The 21,623-nt window shown below is 41.9% G+C and overlaps 1 protein-coding gene across 1 annotated transcript in view; it reads right to left on the bottom strand.

The window, feature by feature from the left end:
- maml3 (mastermind-like transcriptional coactivator 3) overlaps positions 1-16,005 on the bottom strand; it is a 115,152-nt gene extending 99,147 nt beyond the window's left edge. The window contains exon 1 of the mRNA XM_058091681.2: positions 14,915-16,005. Within this exon, the coding sequence (XP_057947664.2) occupies positions 14,915-15,286 (372 nt within the window). The 5' untranslated portion in view covers positions 15,287-16,005. The remainder of the gene's footprint in view (positions 1-14,914) is intronic.
- Positions 16,006-21,623: the final 5,618 nt, after the last annotated feature.

The following is a 21,623-nucleotide window of genomic DNA, read 5'->3' as shown; positions in this document are numbered from 1 at the left end:
ATTTCAATACCAAAAAAGAACACGGCGAACGGCTGCTTCCAGTCAACTTTATTTTTCACACTTCCACCACCAGAGTGCAGCACACACAGCGGAAAACACCCGTCCCTCGCGCCTACCCCTCCGGGTGGCAACACCTTCCCTATCGATAGTTCCGGGGTGAATTATGTCCCGGTAACCGGTAATCACTACAGCGTAAGTTTATTTTTATTTACTGTAGTAAAAAATTTATTGTAGTACAAAAGCATGCTAGATACGCAATCCATGAATTCAAGGAGAAAATTACATGCCATATCAAAGATCCACCCACTTTTAATGCAGTTCGGCGCAGGATCGGATATATGGATAGTCCGGTTATATCGGTATTTTTTCCGACTCCCGAGAATATCGATATAAGGAGACTTTACTGTATGTGTAAATAAGGGCTGGCCAGTAACGGTATCATAGTCTATCAGTAAAACCCAACAAGGAAAGGCAGGCAGTAAGCAAGTGGCGTTTTGAGAAGGGCAGCTGGTGTGTTTCCTTGGTTATGATGGTTCCGCTATTTATGGAAGCACTCAGGAAGTGATGTACAAGCAGACAGGCTGCTGACGGAGAACGTGCAAGCAAAAGACAGCCCAACCAAAACAAGTGTGACTGTATCTCCCAGGGTGGCCCAAGCAAACGAAAGAGCCTTCATGGAAATCACACCCCTCAGTGAGACTTTTCCTCGACAAGATAGTCGGCCCTTGTTTACCGCCATGAAGTGGTTGAATGGAGGGCAGACAGGAAGCGACGTCAGTTGTTCTGAGTTGAATTTTAGCTTGGGGTGGGTTACAGTTGCATTCAAAGCAGCAATAAAAGCCTGTTCTACCTGTGTCAAGTCTGGTGCTTGTGTGTCTCACCCAACAGTGTACGGAATGTTTGACTGGATTTGAAACATCTGCGCACCGCAGCATTCTTAGTGTGACAAAAAAAAGGGACGGTATTCAGTGAAAGCCCGACCCAAGAAGTGCGGCGAACTTAAACACGGATTGGAGCGCTCACACTCGCCAAATGTGACAGCTTTAGGTGTGACGTGGACCCAAGCGAGTAACCCCGTAAGTGCACTTACGGGCTGCAGCTGTTTTAACACAAAGAAGCGCTCCCAAACAAACCCCGTTGTCCTGGCTCCACGCTCTTCACTGTATTGCACTCTGCAGTATTATCAGATAATGTGTTTTCTTTCCCCCTGCACTGCAGCCACTGTGCCACAATTATCTGGCTGCTGCACTAATGGCTATTGATGCAGCTGAGGGCATCGTGCAGACACATACACACACTCTTGCAGATGCAAACACTCATAAAAAATTCATGACACTGGCTCGATAGGAAGCTGTGTGTGTGTGTGTGTGTGTGTGTGTTGAGAGGGTGTCTGACCAGCTCGAGAAGGAACAACAAATGTCAGTAATCAAAAGGAGAGAAAAGGCAGATAAGCACATTACTCGAGACGACAAAGAGAAAGCGCATGATACAGTATATTTATACAGTCGAAGAAGCACCATTGAAATGGAGAATTATTAACCTTGCATGTGAATATGTGTGTGATTCTAGGTAATATATACAGCCGGAGTCTATGTGGTAGGTAATTCCCTCTTAGCGGAGGATTTCTCCATGCAACCAACCTGCATTGGGAAAGCTTTAAAGCACTAAGCCTCCTGGCTGAGACTGAACCTGGGATCACCACAGACAAGAACTGGAGACATGGAGGCGAGGAGGAGCGGGAGAGAAGCGAGGGTGGGTCTGAATGATGGTGCAGATTACAAAGAAGGAAAATCAAAGGTCAACTGGAGCTAGGAATGAAAGGGTGATGAGGAGCATTCTTCATAACAAACGGACTGACTAATTGTAAAGAATGGCTGGGTGGTTGGTTAATAATGTCTTCAAGCAATTCATGATGTCAGTGATGTGAGGTTTACACTACTCATTTCGAACTATTTACAATGGAACGGTTTTTGTAGCATTTGGTTTTCAACCAAAAATAGTCCTAAAAAGGTCTTGGTTTACAGCCAAACAGTGCCCAAGCCCCAAACAAAGCATCTGGGGCTACAACTAGCCATTATTTTCTCAGTCAATTCATGTGTTCTTTCCAAACTGTGGCCCGGGCGCTATTTGCGGACCACAGCTCTATCGTTTGGGTCCACGGCATAATCTAAAAATATAACAATATTTTTTTCAGCAGTAATTTTACAAGAATAAAGTCAAAATATGAGGAAAAAACAAAAAGTAATAATGGGAAAATTAGGTTGGAGGAAAAAGTTATAATATTATGGGAATAAGATGAAAATATAGAAATAAAGTCATAATATTACATGAAAAAAATGTAAAGAAATAAAATAAAATGTAATGGCTGAAAATTTAAAATAACAGCAGAAATTTAAAAAAAGCTGCAATTTCATAAAAGTAAAGTAAAAAAATAAAAACAAAACAGTCCTACTGCGATGACAAAAGAGTTGCGATTGTAAAAACTGTAAACTCTGAATATATTATGAAAAATAATGTCATTTTAGCAGGATAGAGCTGAAATATTCAAGAAAAAATACATTGTTTTGTCAAGTCATAATATTGTGAGAAATACACCATAATAGATAATATATAATAGAGTTGCAACTCCTGGAAAATTAGGTTGGGGAAATAGTTATAATATTATGGGAATAAAGTCAAAATATGAAGAGAAAATTTCTCAAGATCTCGGAAGGAAGTTGAGATTAAAAAGAAAAGCAGCAATAGTAGGAAAAAGACTGAAGTCCTTACTAATAATACACTTTTTTGTCCACAAGCTGAAATCAGAGCATATTTTGAAACCAAAAAAATTAAATCCAAGAGTAAGATTAATTGGATAATTGATTAATCATCAATTCAATAATTAATTATTGCAGGTGTCTTCTTCCAAATAAAAAATAAATTTTTCTGGTCCCAATTTAGGGTAATTCTCTTAAACTGTATTGCATAAAAGCATCAAAACATAAATTCATCTTTTTAAACCTGAAATTAGACACCTGTTTTTATTGTGCAGTCCTTCATAATTATGTAAAATACGTCCTTCAACAAGCTGTAGTAGGCATCTGTAGTCCCTGTGACATGTCAGCTGATCATAGACAAAGAAACATTTGTTCTGGAAACAATCCAAAGCCCAGTGACATAAAAAAGTGCAAATGCTTTTAAGCACAAGCACCTATCAGTTGAATCCATTGAATTTCTGAAGTGCTTATTGTCAGAGAAAGAAATGACATGAGTGTGTTAGGAAAGGAAGGCAATTTTAAAACATCCTGAGTGCAAAAGAAAGGATAAAAACACACAGTTCGGTCAAGGAATCCTGCCCGTCAATATTTACTGGGGGTGTCCAGATCAGATATCGATATCGAATATCGGGCTGATATCAGCAATTCTCAAAAAAACAGAAGTGAAAAAGTATTTGGACACCCGTAGTAGCATTCCCACAATCAAGTAAAAACTGTGAAAATGGAACCACAATAATCCCTCACCACCTTGCGGTTCGACTTTGGCGGCCTCACACTTCTTCAAAATAAATTCATAAAATAAAATAGGAAATAATAACATTGTTTTTGGCTTGTGGTCCAAAAATGTGCCTGAACAAAACATTTCATTGGAGGACAAGCAACACAGAAAGGATGGCTCTGCAATGCTTTCTTCTTTCCACCAGAGGGAGCCAGAGCAGCCCAGAGGGAGGCTGATGTCATTGCAGCGCATTATGGGAAAACGTTCAAAGTTGTTTTTTGTTATTTGAAACTTACATTGACACTTATCTTATCGTATATTTTCCATCTACCTTTTGAGTGATGAGTTGCTGTGTGATGAGTTTAGTGTTCCTTGTAAGGTGACACTGTCAGTCTGTTATATTGACTGCGATTTCCAGTGGGTTGACAAGCTCGTCGTGAGTGCACTGTTAGCTTGTGCCAAAAAAAAGAGTTGACCCACAGACGGAATGGTATTTAAACAATTAGTAATAGTTCAGAAGTGAAGGCTAGGTCACAAGATTATAAACTAGGGTCTTATACACCAGAAATGTACTTATAATGTAATATGTCCAAGTGTTTTGTACTTCTTAGCTTAAACACGAGGTGACTACTGATTGCCACGTTAATGGAATCGTGGAATTGGCCGATGAAAACGGAATCTACTGTTGAACGTGGAATCTGCCAGAAAATGATGATGTGAATGAAATGATGTAATTGTGAGGGAAAGGAACATTTGTGCATGCTTGTGTGACTGTGACGGCTGTTTGAGTGTGTTTACAACGTGTTGTGTTTGCCGCTTCTTAATAAAGCGCAAGGAATTGCATTGCGACAATGAGAATTTTATTTTAAAACATGCAAAGTTAATTGGCCACTCCAAATTGTCCATAGGTATGAATGTGGGTGGGAATGGTTGTTTGTTTATATGTGCCCTGTGATCGGCTGGCCACCAGTCCAGGGTGTACCCCGCCTCTCGCCCCAAGACAGCTGGGAGAGGCTCCAGCATACCGCCGTGACCCTACTGAGGATAAGCGGCATAGAAAATGGATGGATAACAATAATGAAACGATACGTGTCAAAAAGATGGAACACATTACTCTTAGGGGAATAGTAGGGACCACGGTACATGTGCCCAACATTGGCAAGTTGCATTCATTGAGGAACAAAAGCAAAACATGGCCACTTTTTTAACGTAAAATGCAAATAATTCAATAACTGGTACTGTAATAAGTAGCTGTTGCATCAAAGCTTACAGTTCCAAACCAATGCACAGGTAGTAGAACAGGTGTTTAGTAGTCCGCTGGTGTCCAAAGTGCGGTCAGGGGCTACTGGCGGCCTGCGGCTCCTTTATTAATGGGCTATGGCACACTGTAGAAATATAATTAAAGACAAAACAAAAATGGGGGAAAACGTGTTCTTGGGTTTTTTGGACATGTTATATACCAAAATGAGACTCTCATCTTTTATTTCTACCCGTTTCCACCTTTGTCCGTTCTTTAGTAATCAGCAGTAGCTTCAACAAAACATCAGCTCTCAACAAAAAAAAGAAGAAAACTGCTTTTTGTGAAGATACATTTCAAGCATAATTTTCAATCTGACACAAATTTAACCAAATATATATTTTGACAAAATATCTGAACACAACATCCATCCTTTTTCTATGCCGCTTATCCTCACTAGGGTTGCAGGCATATGCTGGAGCCTATCCCAGGTGACAAACAACCATTCCCAACCACATTCATACCTATGGACAATTTGGAGTGGCCAATTAACCTAGCATGCATGTCGAACAAAGGTCTTCCCAATCTCCTGACTGTGCGGCTTACATGGCAACCACTCGTCCACCGTTCGGTCCCTAAACACAACATAAAGATAATGTATTTGCAAAGATAACGCCATGAACTATCTACAAATATCACATTTGGAAGTGAACGTGTTCTTCCTTTTGATATGTTCCATGTTTATGTAGCACGAGAAAACAACAATTCGTGTGCTTTGAAAAATATAAGTAAAAATCCTTAAAAAAAAATGGCCAGTTGGAAAATGGCAGAGATTGAATGAGTTAATAAGCGGTAAAACACACTCAAACCGAAACTAAAGCTAACCCCGCTAGCTTCCAATTTCGCTCAGTAACAGAGGAGATTCAAAGTTTAATCAGCAACTTTTTCTGCTGTTTCCAGTACTCATTCCGACGTGTTAAGTTTGGGAGGAGGTGGGCTAGCTTTTGTGATGAGACGATTGCCGATTGAACACAGACGTTCTTTCCCCTCGCCATGACAGCATTTCAGAGTTTTTGTTCATACAGTCACAGACATAATCAATGAAAACCAAAAAATATAAATGTTAAGAAAACCACACTGCAATAAAAAGCACACACTGTTATGTAGTGTATCGTTAAATAATGTAGGGCGTCATTTTTGAGCTGGACCACGCATCTGTGGTGGTGGAGTACAATGCAATGTTTTTCCTGTCCTTCAACACGTCTTCTTCTTATACGGTTCAGGTATGACACCCACAGGTACGTTCTCGCAGGCAATTTGGGGGAGGTAGTTGTCTCACCATATGTGAAAAGCTACTTCAACCATCAAAAGTTTGTGTCAGATTGACTTCATATTGCCAGCTTGTATGTTAAAAGTTTAAATTAAATACTTGCACCTGGCAGGCCGTACTCAAACGCTTGGAGGGCCAGATGTGGCCCCGGGCCGTATTTTGACCTTTGAGAAAATACTATGTGGTCTGATGCAAAAGTTTTGGGCATTTTTTGGAAGGAGTGTATCCCATTAAATTTGTCATAAAAGCAACGCTGCGTGTCAGAAAAAGGACATCATACCAACAGTAAAATATGGTGGTGGTAGTGTGGTGGTCTGGGGCTGTTTTGCCACTTCAGGACCGAGAAGACTGCTGTCTATCAAAACATCCTTAAGGAGAATGTCCAGCCAAGTTGAAACCAACTTGGGCTCTCCAGCAGGACAATGATCCAAAGCACCCAGCAAGTCCACCTCTGAATGGCTGAAGAAAAACCGAAGCCTGGCCAAAGTCCTGACCGGAATCCTATGGAGATGCTGTGGCATGACCTTCAAAAGGCTTCATGCTGGAAAAGCCTCCAATGTGGCTGAATGACAACAATTCTGCAAAGATGATGGGCCAACATTCCTCCACAGCTGGAAGAGACTCATTGCAAGTTATCACAAAGGCTTGATTGCAGTTGTTGCTAAGGGCGGCCCAACCAGATATTAACTTTGGGGGGGGCACACACAGATATGGCATTGCAGAACGATCTCATTTTATCAATGCATGTCATCCCTTTACTCTCAATATGCACAAAACTAAAAAGGTAAAAAGGTTGTGCTTCCAATCTGAAAGGAGGGAAAACTGCAGAGGTCTGCACTGTGTGTGTGTGTGTTCCTGTAGAACATGTGAACAAGCGTGGGAGGAGGGAATGTGGTTTGCAGCCACCCCAGATTAAAAACAAGCAGCATGCGTGCACAGGAACTGAGGGGCAAGGGTGAGAGGAAGCAAATGAAGACATCAGAGCGGCCAAAAACCTTCCACAGAAGAAAATAAGCAGTGGGGCTGTTATTAAAAAGGAAACAACAACAGGAGGAGGCGCTGGAAGGAGTGTCAACCCAGTCCAAGACACATGCCAGTGATGTCACGGTTGTAAGTCGACGTCACACACCACATGTGTGCACGGCGTGCCATCGCGTGGTTTAAATATAGAAGTCTCAGCTGACAATTAGTACGCCCCTGCCACCAAGATCATCTACGCCACATTAGGGCTTCACTAAAGCTGAAACCAGAGAACACGGGGCAGGGGGAGGAAGCAAGTAGGGGGAGGAGGAAAGTCTCGGATTCATGAAACTCGGGAGTTGAGCCGGACATCACTACGAGTGTGTGTGTGTGTGTGTGTGTGTGTGTGTGTGAGATAGAGAGACATTCCTCAGGAAGGTGGCCGCCAATAAGCGAGCACAACCAAAGACAGGCTGTCCTGGACTTATAAACCCCTCGCAGTGCACCTCCATTTCACAGCTGGAAGCTTGCTGCCGATTAAGTAATCACATCTGACTGCTTGTTATGTAAAGTGTATATATATATATATATATATATATATATATATATATATACATACACACACACACACACACACACAATATACACACACTATATACACATGTTATGATTGTGGTTAAAAAAACAAAAAAAACACCTTGTTCACCGTTTCTTCTATCAGGATCCTGACTAAGACCAAAAGCTGGACAACTTGTATGCTTCATTGTTATGAAAATTAATAAAACACCCCATCCCATATGGATACTGAGCTAAAACTTTCAGATTCTGGAATCATGTTTCGTACTGTGTTTTTAGTACTGTACTGTACTTTCTTGGTTGATCCTGCAACATCTATTCAAGTGCGACATCGGAACCTTCATGCTAACTTGCTAACTTAGCATGTCTTTGGATTTCACCACAATTTGGCCTCGCTTTGCATACTTTTGCCGGTTAGCGATCAATATGACACGCATCTTGTCACGTTATTAATCCATTGCATCAGTTTTCCTGTATCTTTAATCACACAACCTCCTTGTTAGCAGTTGGCTAATACATGAAAACAGGAAGCGGAAGTCAGCCCCATTGCCCTTCTATGATGTCATCAGCAGTAGACTATGTAGTTCTTCGCTAGCTTACACAGTTACAGTGAAGAAAATAAGTATTTGAACACCCTGCTATTTTGCTATTTCTCCCACTTAGAAATCATGGAGGGGTCTGAAATTTTCATCGTAGGTGCATGTCCACTGTGAGAGAGATAAACTAAAAAGAAAAATCCAGAAATCACAATGCATGATTTTTTAACAATTTATTTGTGTGATACAGCTGCAAATAAGTATTTGAACACCTGTGTATCATCTAGAATTCTGACCCTGAAAGACCTGTTAGTCTGCCCATTAGAAGTCCACCTGCACTCCATGTATCATCCTGAATCAGATGCACCTGTTTGAGGTCGTTAGCTGCATAAAGACACCTGTCCACCCCATACAATCAGTAAGACTTTAACTTGTAACATGGCGAAGACCAAAGAGCTGTCCAAAGACACCAGAGACAAAATTGTACACCTCCACAAGGCTGGAAAGGGCTACGGAGCAATTACCAAGCAGCTTGGTGAAAAAAGGTCCACTGTTGGAGCTATCATTAGAAAATGGAAGAAGCTAAACATGACGGTCAATCTCAATCGGAGTGGAGCCCCATGCAAGATATCACCTCGTGGGGTCTCAATGATTCTAAGAAAGGTGAGGAATCAGCCCAGAACTACACGACAGGACTTGGTCAATGACCTGAAAAGAGCTGGGACCACCGTTTCCAAGGTTACTGTAGGTAATACACTAAGACGTCATGATGTGAAATCATGCATGGCACGAAAGGTTCCCCTGCTTAAACCAGCACATGTCAAGGCCCGTCTTAAGTTTGCATATGACCATTTGGATGATACAGAGGAGTCATGGGAGAAAGTTTTATGGTCAGATGAGACCAAAATAGAACTTTTTGGTCATAATTCCAATAAGCGTGTTTGGAGGAAGAAGAATGAAGAGTACAATCCGAAGAACACCATCCCTACTGTGAAGCATGGGGGTGGTAGCATCATGCTTTGGGGGTGTTTTTCTGCACATGGGACAGGACGAGTGCACTGCATTAAAGAGAGGATGACTGGGGCCGTGTATTGTGAGATTTTGGGGAACAACCTCCTTCCCTCTGTCAGAGCATTGAAGATGGGTCGTGGCTGGGTCTTCCAACACGACAACGACCCGAAGCACACAGCCAGGAAAACCAAGGAGTGGCTCCGTAAGAAGCATATCAAGGTTCTAGCATGGCCCAGCCAGTCTCCAGACCTGAACCCAATCGAAAATCTTTGGAGGGAGCTCAAACTCCGTGTTTCTCAGCGACAGCCCAGAAACCTGACTGATCTAGAGAAGATCTGTGTGGAGGAGTGGGCCAAGATCCCTCCTGCAGTGTGTGCAAACCTGGTGAAAAACTACAGGAAACGTTTGACCTCTGTAATAGCAAACAAAGGCTACTGTACCAAATATTAACATTCATTTTCTTAGGTGTTCAAATACTTATTTGCAGCTGTATCACACAAATAAATTGTTAAAAAATCATGCATTGTGATTTCTGGATTTTTCTTTTTAGTTTATCTCTCTCACAGTGGACATGCACCTACGATGAAAATTTCAGACCCCTCCATGATTTCTAAGTGGGAGAAATAGCAAAATAGCAGGGTGTTCAAATACTTATTTTCTTCACTGTACACCTCAAGTCTCCGAAAATGTTAACACAAAACATGGTTTTATACATTTACAATTATAGTTTTACCAATTCTAATTACATATAATTGAGGATTGAAAGGGATAAATGAACATTTAAGGTTACAGTCACAACACTTTGTGTTTTGCTATGAGTTATTTCTCCAATTCAAAAGTGTTTCTCGTGTTTTTTTAGCAAAATGCCAGCACTTGGAACTTTCTTTGGCTCCATTTTTTGGTTATTTTGCAGTCATGATCCAAAAAAGGGGAAGACTTGAGGTGACAAATACGACTGAATGCGAGAAATAATTCATGGCAAAACAGGAAGGTGGTGTCCGTGTTATCTTGGAAACAATCACGCCATTTTTGGATTTCTGGACCAGATGAATTGGACTGACATTATTCCGTATGGGAAAAATTATTTAGTTAGATTGCATTTCAGTTAGACTTTGAAGGATTAATAACTAACTAATATTTCACTGTACATTACAAAAAATATTTTTTATGTGCTGTCTTGACTTCGACTGTATTGCCATTTGGACAATTGTTTTAATTTATTTTATAATTGTTTATAATGTTTTTACAAAACCTGATGTGTATGTGAACTGGAGTTATGACGTAGTTTGACTGACATATTGAATCTACCAACACAACTGATAAAGAATTATGTGTAATTGCAATTTTGGATTGAATTACGAACTAATAACTTTTCTTTTTATTTATTTTATTATTAATTTTCAGAAGTTGCACCACAAACATTTCATTTAAACAGTTTTGTGTTGAAAGAAATGTTGGTAATTTCAAAAAAAATATGTTTAAAAAGGTATGATGGGGGTGTTGAAAAACGACCAAACCATAACAATTAAGTATGGAATGAAATGGTGAATTCTCTATGGTGTTATAAAGTACATGTTGCTAACTGGGGCGTTTTGTGATAGAAATATGTTACCAACTCAGCTGGACTAAGTGCGCGTCTAAATGCACCTCAAGACAAGACGGCCACCATACTGTACGCTAACCAAGGCCATATAAAAACAAAATAAAAGAGTCTGAATAAAAACATGCGTTACGTTACGATGCGGTCTTCTTTTGTCTCTGACCACAAGCTAACAGCTCGTTTCTGTTATGGCGTCAATGTAAACCGGCTCCAATGCATTTGAAGCACAGGCGCATGTTTCTTGAATAGTGTTCTTTACAAAGTGCTGAGGCCAAGCCGTTTTTAAACATAGCATTAATCTACACTCGGCTCTAGTAGCGCCCATCAGTGAGAGTGAGAGACAATTTTCACGTTTTGTTGTTGTTACCCCAACGCTCGCTCTGACTCTCTCTTGGCACATGGTATGGTACGAACAAGCTCACACTTGTTTCCTGTGCTCCTTCCTGAATATCATCTAGGAAGCTCAACAGAGACAATTTGCAAATATAACACTAAGTGACCTCCATAATGAAATGAAAAATATATAATTAATGGGGGTGCACGATAAATATCAAAGCAATCCGATAACATTGAAAAATAGCTCTGATGATAATCTGCCCGATGAGGCGACATTACCCATACTGTCAAGCGTTCCTTTTTTCCCCTACCTGTGACGTCATAACATCCCTTGAGCGCTCTTGTAAACCAACATCCAGTCTTTCACACCATGAGATTTTTGTGCGCTAGCTGCGCCAGATGCTCCAAGATGAGGGGAAAAAAAACATGAAGCTTCAAGACATCAAAAAGCATTGCTACCACACTCGCAGCACGCCGCTTGTTCCCATCATCGCAGTGTCTGAAAGGTGATAGTAATACAAAACAGTGGATCTTATGTTTCTGCTGCTGTGATTTCCTAAGTATAACACCTCATTGTGCACTAAATACATTTTGGATACAAGCTGCATCCAAAACATGATGCAGCAAGTACGTATAGACCAAACCAGTGACAGAACCATGGTAGTCTGTACAAATTGTAACTAGGTAGACCATATGCAAATGATCTGACGTCCACAATGTGAATTTCAGGGTGGTTTATTATTAAACCATTATTCATTCACTCTTTAGTCACAGACACACACACACAGGTGGTGGTAGGCTACATCTGTAACCACAGCTGCGGGTAATGTGATGGAAACGTGGCTGCCAATTCGTGCCCACAACCTCTCCGACCACCACCAAACATTCATTGGCATTTATACACCAGTGTGGAGAGCACTGGAGGCAAGGTGGGTGAAGTGTCATGCTCAGGGACACAACGGCCAAGTGGAGGGAGCGAGGATCAACACACCGACGTTCCGGTTTCTGGGCGGCCTGCTCTCTCTGCTTTTTTTGCAAGTAGACGCCGACAGATTGTGACCTAGGCTTTAGTCGATTGATCTGAATCTTGTATGTTTCGATTCATCGAGGACCTAGTGGACCAAATCAATATGAAGCAAACACTAACAGTTTATGGCTTGGTCTGTAACATATCAAAGAAAAGGCAAAAATGTCCAGTCAAAGTTGATGTGTGTAAATTGCTTCTTTTGCCAAACACGAACATAAGTCTGTTTTGATGGATAATTTAAAAATTATTTGAAAACATGAAATATTTAGATTTTTACATTTAGTAGATACAGCTCCAGTAGATACGACTCCAGCACCCCCGCGACCCTTATGAGGAAAAGCGGTAGAAAATGAATGAATAGTTGGATATCACTTCATTTAGCCATTTGCTATTTACCATACTTAAGCAGCGGTGCCTTGGTTAGCATCCATAACCAAAACAGACTCTAACTAAAGGAAATTTTCACATAGAAAATAATGTCAATAAGATTAATTGTCCATAGGTATGAATGTGGGTGGGAATGGTTGTTTGTCTATATGTACCCTGTGATTGGCTGGCCACCAGTCCAGGGTGGACCCCGCCTCTCGCCAGAAGACAGCTGGGATAGGCTCCAGCACCCCCTGTGACCCTCGTGAGGATAAGCGGTAGAAAATGAATGAATGAATGAATGAATGACTGAATACAATTTACTCGAAATTGAAAATATGTATAGGGTAAAGTAAAATAGAATTCCCCCAAATCTGCATGTATTTGGAGTATAAAAGTATGCCATCATCACAGTATGTTAAAAAAAAAAACCCTGTACAAGCAGAGCATGCCGGTACATGGTGGCTATATGATATAATAGAAAAACACTATATGACTGACAAAAAGGCTCACTCCATGCATGCCACTGTTCTACGGAACAAACCAGAGTGACACCTCTTCCTGCCTGTTTGGAGGTGAGACACAAGGACAACAGACACACATACGTCTGGCAATACATCGAGGCTGGCAAAATGGCTAAGCTCATTTTCATTGATTGTGTGATTAATTATTAGTATCCCGGGCTGAGTGCCCACGAGACGTTTTTCTGAATGAGGAATCTTGTCACATTCTATATTCTCATGGGATCTTGGTACATCCCCAATTTCTACACACTGGGATACACTCAGGCATCATATTACATATTAGGTTTGATTGTGTCCTGTAGCTTTAGTTGCTCACCTTGTGGATGTAAACACTGTAAACACTCCCCTTGCTTGCTTCTTCTCTTGTGATTTTAATGTCATGAGGAGCGGCGCCATGACACTCTTAAACTTTGACTGATGTGACTGACAAAATAGAAGACCCTTGTAAAGATCTGCGCAGGTTCAGAGAACGTGTCATATGCCAGTGTGTGTTGTAAAAACCAACGGATGCCTGAAATTCTTTACATTGACACCACAAAGCAATTAATTCAACAACAAGTGACCCGTTGCACAATCAGTATTATCTTTACATCCGAACACACGGCACATAATACCACCTTTTGAAGAACAGTTTGTCACAGCTAACCCTACGGCAATCTGTGTCTGCATGCTTGCACACAATGTGCAACAACCAGCTCGGCTTTCCTCGAATGCCTGCTTCTGCAGCGACTACATACAGCCATCTAGCTGCAGCTCCGCTCTTCTGAGCAGTGAAACAGCAAAAGGACACTGAACTATCTGAAACACACACAGTGTTTGAACGCTGATGTTGGTGACAAAGCAGCAGAGAGGAGCAGCCGCTGTGTCTTTAAGAAATAATCCTTCCATCATCAGAGATTTTGCCTTTGCCAGCCATCTAATGGACAGTCCAGTCAAATGTCTACAAGCGCAACAAGCTTTATGTCCTCGCTTGGCTCATACAGCAATAACAAGTGTGACGGGGCTGAGAAACCAAAGGCAGACGATGCATCCCAAAAGCGAGAGGACCCGGGCTCCGTGCAGCAACAAAAGGAGAGACACTGTTGACATTCCAGACATGAGTCTTTTCTGAGGAAACTCGAGCCTGCCCACAGGAGATACAGTACAAATAAGGATTGCACACACTTTGTCTGTGTCCATCCATTTTTTTTGTGAGAATCCCACCCACATGAAATGAGTCTGATGGTACGGTTCCCTTAATAAACATGTGTTTGTGACACAACCTGACTATGTTTGTGGTCCTTATTCTCAAATATGCTGTTTACATTTGGGAACATGATAAGGAGCTCCAACCATTCCCACAGCATTTCCCTGTCACTCCCTCCATAACTTTTCTGCAGCCACCTTGTTGTGTACGCTTGTTCTGGGTTCTTTTCCTCACCGTTATTTAACACTGATGCCGCCAAAGGTCTGGAAGGGTGCTTGATGAGACTACTGTAGTCCTTCAGTCTTGCTAAAGTTGCTAATATGTAGATCTATGTATGCTAAGCTATGTGAACAAAACATCTTAGCTTTCCGTTACAGGTGACAAAACAAATAATGTCACACTTCGGACACCCTTGCTGTTAACATAGCAACAGGGGACTGGCTGCTAGAAAGCTGCTAGAAAGCTGCTAGAAAACCTGGAGCCCTAATTGCAACACAACAAGGCCTACTTGCACAACAACACACACTTAACACACACAAAAGGAGAAGTTGTTTGGAGTAAAGCCTGAAAAAGATTAAGTATCAGCTCTGTTTGCACAGCGCTCATAACCTTGTAGTACTTCTTCCTCGCAAACAAAAGCACAGAGTTGGCATCCTTGTTTGAAAAGCGATGAACAAGTTAGTAGCACTCATGCACACGTTAGTGCCTGGAGCGTGTCAGTGCATGAGTGAAAGGGGTCTCACGTCCTTACCGCTATAAGCGTGTTAGTCCTCTGTTCCGTGGAGGAGGCAGAGTCCGGGTCCGGCTGCTTGATCTGCGGCTGTTTGCTCCCGCCGCCGGCCGACTTCTTGGCCCTCTGCTCCAGACTCCGCTGGTACAGACTAACCGTGTCCCTCCGCTCTATCTCCAGCTGCTCCGCGTGGGCTTGCTGGTACCTGTTCTCGCAGTTGACGTGGTGTCTCCGGCAGCCCTCGATCCGTTGCCTCAACCTCTCCACCACGGTGCTGTGCTTCGGGATGCCAACGGCTCCTGCGGGCACCACGCTCCCGGAGACCGGGTTCATGCTGTTGTTGATGCAGATACTGCCGTTGGGTCCGGCAGCGGGGGAGGCGAAGTCCCCCATCACTGGACCGAGTGGCTGCTATTTTGAAGGAACTTTCCTCCAGCGTCCAGCCTGTCTCCACCGCCACTACCTACCCGTCCACCCCCAGCGAAGGGTCCCCGGTAGTCGGGCAGCGGCGCTGGAGCAGCCGCTGAAGTGAGCGCTTTAAAGGGCACCGAGTCTCCAAGTCATACGGTTGATGGCTCGTATTCTTCCAAAAACGCACAAATATGAGCGGGTTTAACAATGAGGCGGCTCTCCGCTCCTGGAGACGACTCCACCGGAAAAGCAACAACACGGCGGCGGTGCGAAGGCAGGCACTCGGCGGTCAAAGCGACCAACCGTCCCGCGGATGAGCGGCGGCGGCGGCGGCGGCAGTAGTAAACTTGCCGCTATACGGTGCTGTCCTTTGAGGAAAAGTTTTGTTGCTTGAACCGAACGGGTTCCGGACTTTCCCAGTGAACTTGCATGTCACACGGTTATTGCTTTGAACGGAATAGTGATGAAGATGTCGGCTCGTTTTGCTTGGAGGCATCAAGAGGAGTCCGGACGGCGCTAAAGGCGAGTGTAGGAAACGGTGGCGGAAGTGTGTAGTCACTGGCGGCCCCTTGCCACCATCACCATTACCAAGGAGCTTCTCCACCATGCCAGCGGAGTGATATCAGGAGTAGAAGCAGCTCCAGGCTGTGAGGAGCCCCCTGATGGACATCCGGAAAACACGGCGCGGAGTCAAGAGGAGGATCCCCGGAAGGACCAGTATAGTCCCGTCTGGGCGACCCGCAGCTGGACTCTTTGTACAGGTGCATCTCAATATCCTTGAATATATCCTTGGAAAGGCCGTTAATTACAGTAATTACGATTAATTCACGATGACACTTGTAGTGTGTCAATGTGTTACAATTTGGGTTTGCTATTTTTTGCTCTTTGCACTGCTTGACTTTGATTTGTTAATGTAGCATTATAAAATATGTTTTTATCTAAGTATATGTAATATACGTAAGTGTCTCTTACAGTGCATTTTTGTTGTATTGAAGCCGTGGTCTCAATCTCTGCACCCAGGGTTCACCACTTGCATCATCATATGAATAAATAAATATGTTTACAAAATAATAATAGAATAGAAAACCAAGGAAATAATTTTACGAATTTGAATATTATGCCAAAGTTATTTGATTTCTGGGTTTTTTCCACCCACATACTGAAAAATCACGGTATTTTTATGTATTGAATTTTATGTATTAAATTTTTTGAATGTTGCTAAAAGGCAAAAAATATGTGATGCTCTTGCTATTTTATTATTGTTGTCCTGTGTTATTTATTTGTATTGTTTGTTTATTTGTGTTGTTATTTGAGCTCAAACTTGACCAACCATGGTACAACAACTTGAGGATGTATGTGTGTGTATGGGGTTCAGAGGGGTGGGGGTCCAATCAGAAGTATATGTATGGAGAGATTTTTGTTAAATTTGTAAAAAAAAATCTCAGAGACATTCAGAAATTTCACCCACAAGTACTTTTGTTTAAACAAAGCAAATTTTTATGACCCTACCTCTGAAAAGAATCAGAATCCAAACAAGGAATCTGAACCTGAATCGTTCAAATTCACACTCCTGTGTATGTAACACGATACAAATATAACTAATCAATAATGCAACAATATACTGTATAGTACATTGTACAATAATATATAAATACAGTAAACCACGGATATATCGGATTCAATTGTTCCCACTGGTTTTGTCCGATATAAGCGAAATCCGTTATATGCGTATACCGGAAAATGTCCGTTTTACGCATATATCGGATTTATATCCGGTATATGCGTAAATCGGATTTTATCCGTTATAAAAAGGCACTTCCTTGACTATGTTTCCAATGTACCTGGACTGGGCAATGAAAAGAGACGTAAGGTAATGAGAATTTAACTTTATTGGACTCTGAGCATAACAAATTGTTAATTAAGCTAGGCCCTGTTACGCCCGTCAGGCCTACGTTATTTCCACTAGTGAGGTTAAGATCTCATTCACTGCTGTGCTAGTATTATTGACGTCACTCACTTTTATATTTGTCCTAAATCTGGAGCCAGGAGAAAGACACGATGCGGCCATCCGATATATGCGAGGGAAATTGGAACGGGACTGGAGATTTTGTCCGAAATAGGCGAAATTCGTTATAAAAAATCCGATATATGCAATGAATTTTTATTGGAAATGCATTACAGAAAAATTGGTTCTTTTTTATCTGTCCGTTGTGAGCGAATTTCCGATATATCCGAGTCCGATATATCCAAGGTTTACTGTATAACAATAACAACAATAACTATATGAATCACACAACAAGATTATTAGCATCAGTTCGATACTGATACTACCCTTGGTATCAATATTATCCATACTTGGGTTCTGGGTTGAAATCTTGGCAGCAACAGCAGCTCGAGCTACTACATACTATGTTTATGCTCTACTGAATGAATGAATGAATTTGACTGCCAAGATGGATGCTGGAGGTGGCCAGAGCTTTTCCTGCTCCTGCGTGCACTTCAAACAAACAAGGGAAGACTACAGATATTTTTTCAATTGTACAAAAAAATGGGACAAGGAATATTGAAAACAAAACATATCTGCAGGGGTGCCATAATGGTACCCATCCAAAGTGGAGACAAAGGATGGACTAAAACAATAACATAACATAATTATGAGTACCTCAGCGTGTAATGTTTGACATAGGGTGTTTTTAAAAGAAGTATTCTTGTGTACCTTTGTACAGTATGCCCTTCACAGTGTAGCTTATCCAGCTGACTGAAGCCTACGCTTCCAAAGACCAGAAGCAGCGGCACCGAGTGGAATTGGAGCTCACTCTCACACCAAAGTCAACAACCCACAGCACACATTTGATGGAGAGATTCATCAGTCTGTGTGTGCTTGTGGAAGTGCTACGTTGCGTAGTGCTGGTGCTGCTACACACTCTGGCCAGCTTAGCATGTAAAGAATGAATGGAATGTTATTTTACACACACACACACACACGCAGAGCTCTTTTAGATTTGGGATGTTCACCATTCTAATACAGATATCAGCGCAGATATTAAGACAGTGCTGGATTGTCAGCATTGTAACACAACGCTTACTATTTGCCAGTCAATCCTGTTTAAGAAGGCAGCTGTTTTGAGAAGCCAAGTGATTATTAAGAACCGCTTTCACAAGATCGGCTTCTCTAAAGTGCAACGCGCTGTTTGCTCATGAAACACACAGCCATGCATTTCTTTCCTACTCTCACAGTCGTGCCGGTTTGTCTGCTCAGGACTGAAGGTGTGGGAGGCAAAGAATGAGTTTACACAAAAGGTACACACACGCTGACGAGAGTATGAAGGCTGTAAAAATAAATGGGGCTAAAAATCATGTCCATGTCAGCGCTCTTCAGACAAAAATGGGTTCTAATTTGAAGATTTCCTTCCAAGCACACGCCACGTTATTTACGTTCCAGTCCATCCCAAATGGACTTTCACTTGTCACAGTTCTTAACACATTGACCTACTGATGACACAGCATTGGGGATGTTGGGGATCTCAGATACTAAGACATCCCTTCGTATTCCCCAGTGAGCCTTCTTTTCAGTTAACATCAAAAATGCATGCAACAATAAATATGCTTCATGTTAGGGATGTCCAACTCTAAATTTACGATACCGATATTAGCCGATACTTATAGGTTATCACATGGTTTGTCTGGTATCAGGCCCAGTATCATGCCCCCGTGTGCCAGATACTGACACTTGGGGGCATGATACCTGGCCTGATACCAGACAAACCATGTGATAACCTATAAGTATAACATGATATCCCTTGTGGTGGAATGAACACGTATTTGCTGTATACAGCATTTTTTAAATATCGGTTTCCATGATCAGGAAAAATCCAATACCGATTGCTGATATCGGGGAGACAATTATGGGACATCGCTACATTATGTATGTGTACTTTTGCTCAATGAAATGGTTCCAGATCTGACCGCAACAAGTGAATTTCCGCAAATAGGATCCAATATTAATAAACTGAATATTTTTGTAGTTAGAGCATAATAACACTGTTCATGACTTTCCAAATACAAGTTCTAACAGTATTAGAGTGCTGTAGACACAAAATAAAACCTCAGTTGTCACTTTTATACTCATATTACCCAATATAGTCGACATTCATTCATTCATTTTCTACTGCTTATCCTCACCAGGGTTGCGGCGGTGCTGGAGCCTATCCCAGCTGTCTTCGGGCGAGAGGCGGGGTACACCCTGGACTGGTCGCCAGCCAATCACAGGGCACATATAGACAAACAACCATTCACACTCACATTCATACCTATGGACAATTTGGAGTGGCCAATTAACCTAGCATGTTTTTGGAATGGGGAAGGAAACCGGAGTACCCGGAGAAAACCCATGCATGCACGGGGCGAACATGCAAACTCCAAAAAAATGTCAGAGGGTGGAATTGAACTTGGGTCTCCTCGCTGTGTGGCCTGTGCACTAGCCACTTGAGCTGTAGTCGACATAATCATAGTAAATGAAACATCTTGGACATAAATAAAACATAACATAGACTCATACATTAGCATTGACAGCGTACTTCCTGCCTCATCAATGCAACGTAATGACATCAAGTGACATGTGTGGAATACAACTGTTATGTTGTTTGTGGTGCTTTATGAACAAGCTGAGAACACAAAAATGGTCAAAAATAATAAGTTAACGCCTTAATGAATATATTTTATTAATTACATCCTCATTCTCAAAGTGCATCCACAGACACGCCAAACTCCGACCAAAACATTCATCGACGGAATGTGAAGAAAACCAGAAATTTCCTGCAATTACCAGATGCCGAAAAGCTGGTTCTTGCTTTTGTGACCACCAGGCTGGATTATTGTAACTCCCTGTTAAGAAGTTGCCCTAATAAATGTTTAACGGCCCCCACCACACGAGTCTTAACCACAACCAGGAGATCATATTCCACTCGTACTTGCCTCACTGCCGTGGCTACCCGTAAAATCCTCCTCTTACATATAAAGTACGGCTGTCAAATTAGTAAATTTTTTTTAATTATTTAATCATGATTAATCACCATTTGCACCTGTGTGTGAAATATGCCCTTTATTACTGTATTTTATTGAAAGAAAGCAAATCACAGAATAGGATTATAAATATTTGTATGTATTAAAATCTCCAAATGAACTGAAAACACCAATGAAGTGAAATGATAGACACAGGTCTGAAAATCTATTTACCCAATGTCCGTTCCTTTAATAGCAGCACATTTGAATCACACTTGAACCGTGTTATGATGAGCAATGAGGGGGTTATTAAATTGAATTCCCGTGTTTTGAGTATATTTTATGGAACTTCCGAGGATAGTTGAATCCAGCGAATTAAACTTCTGCTGCTGCCGTTAATATGCTATTTTTTACAGTATTTGTGTTAAAGAGCATCTTCTCTGGCAGATGCCAGAGAAGAGTGTTAATAAGAACAAAACCTCTTGAAAGGGCTTGTTGTCTTCGACACCAAAAAATTGCCCAATAGCACCAAACATGATAAGAAAAATGGAAACTTGATGGTTGTGATGGCTTCCAAGGAGATCGCACCTGAGATGTTTTCCACGCGGCACAGTAGAGGGGGCACCATCATGCTCTGGAGTGCTTTTTCCTTCAAAGATTTTCCTTCAGTGGAACAATGGAGCTTCAGGTTGTGCAGGGGTGTCAAGCGGTAGGTGGCTATGTGCAGATGTTGCGAGGGGGTGGGGGGGTGGCATGCCTCATGACAAAATGCCCTCGCCTTTTTCGACAGGACAACGCTGTGCTTCCCAATTCCCGCCTGACAGAGGACTTATTCCTGAGGAATAACCATACTCTTTTGGACCTTCCTGAGTCTTCCCCTGATCTTTCCAGACAGTGGATGTACTCTGTCAAGAACCTGGAGAAACATTCGCACTTATTTTTTGTCCTGTCTCACTCCCATGTTTACTATTTGTATTTTGAAGCCTGCTGGACTGTTCGAATTGTCTGTCTGAAGACCATTCACCTCTCCTCCGAGAAGGTTTCATTGGTGCATGCTCAGTGACAAAGTAGGACAACTCTAGTCTGACTAGATAGGACAGCCCTGGGGTGAGGAGTTGGTTGAGGATCCAAAGTATTTACGCTTTACAAGAACAGTTTGACTCTGTTGTGGTGCAAAATGACGTCGTTTAGCTACAAAGAGTGGGGCCTCTCGTCTGCCAACGACAGTCGTTAGGAGACTAGGATTACCCCACCGAGTCGCTGAGCATGAACGTGAAAAGTCTTCCAAGTCTCTTCCAACTCATGTAACATTTTGTTT

Source organism: Doryrhamphus excisus, linkage group LG9, assembly GCF_037039965.1.
Source record: "Doryrhamphus excisus strain RoL-2023G ecotype Guam linkage group LG9, RoL_Dexc_Guam_v1.1, whole genome shotgun sequence".
Classification (NCBI taxonomy): domain Eukaryota; kingdom Metazoa; phylum Chordata; class Actinopteri; order Syngnathiformes; family Syngnathidae; genus Doryrhamphus; species Doryrhamphus excisus.
This window is presented reverse-complemented; position numbering and strand designations above follow the sequence as displayed.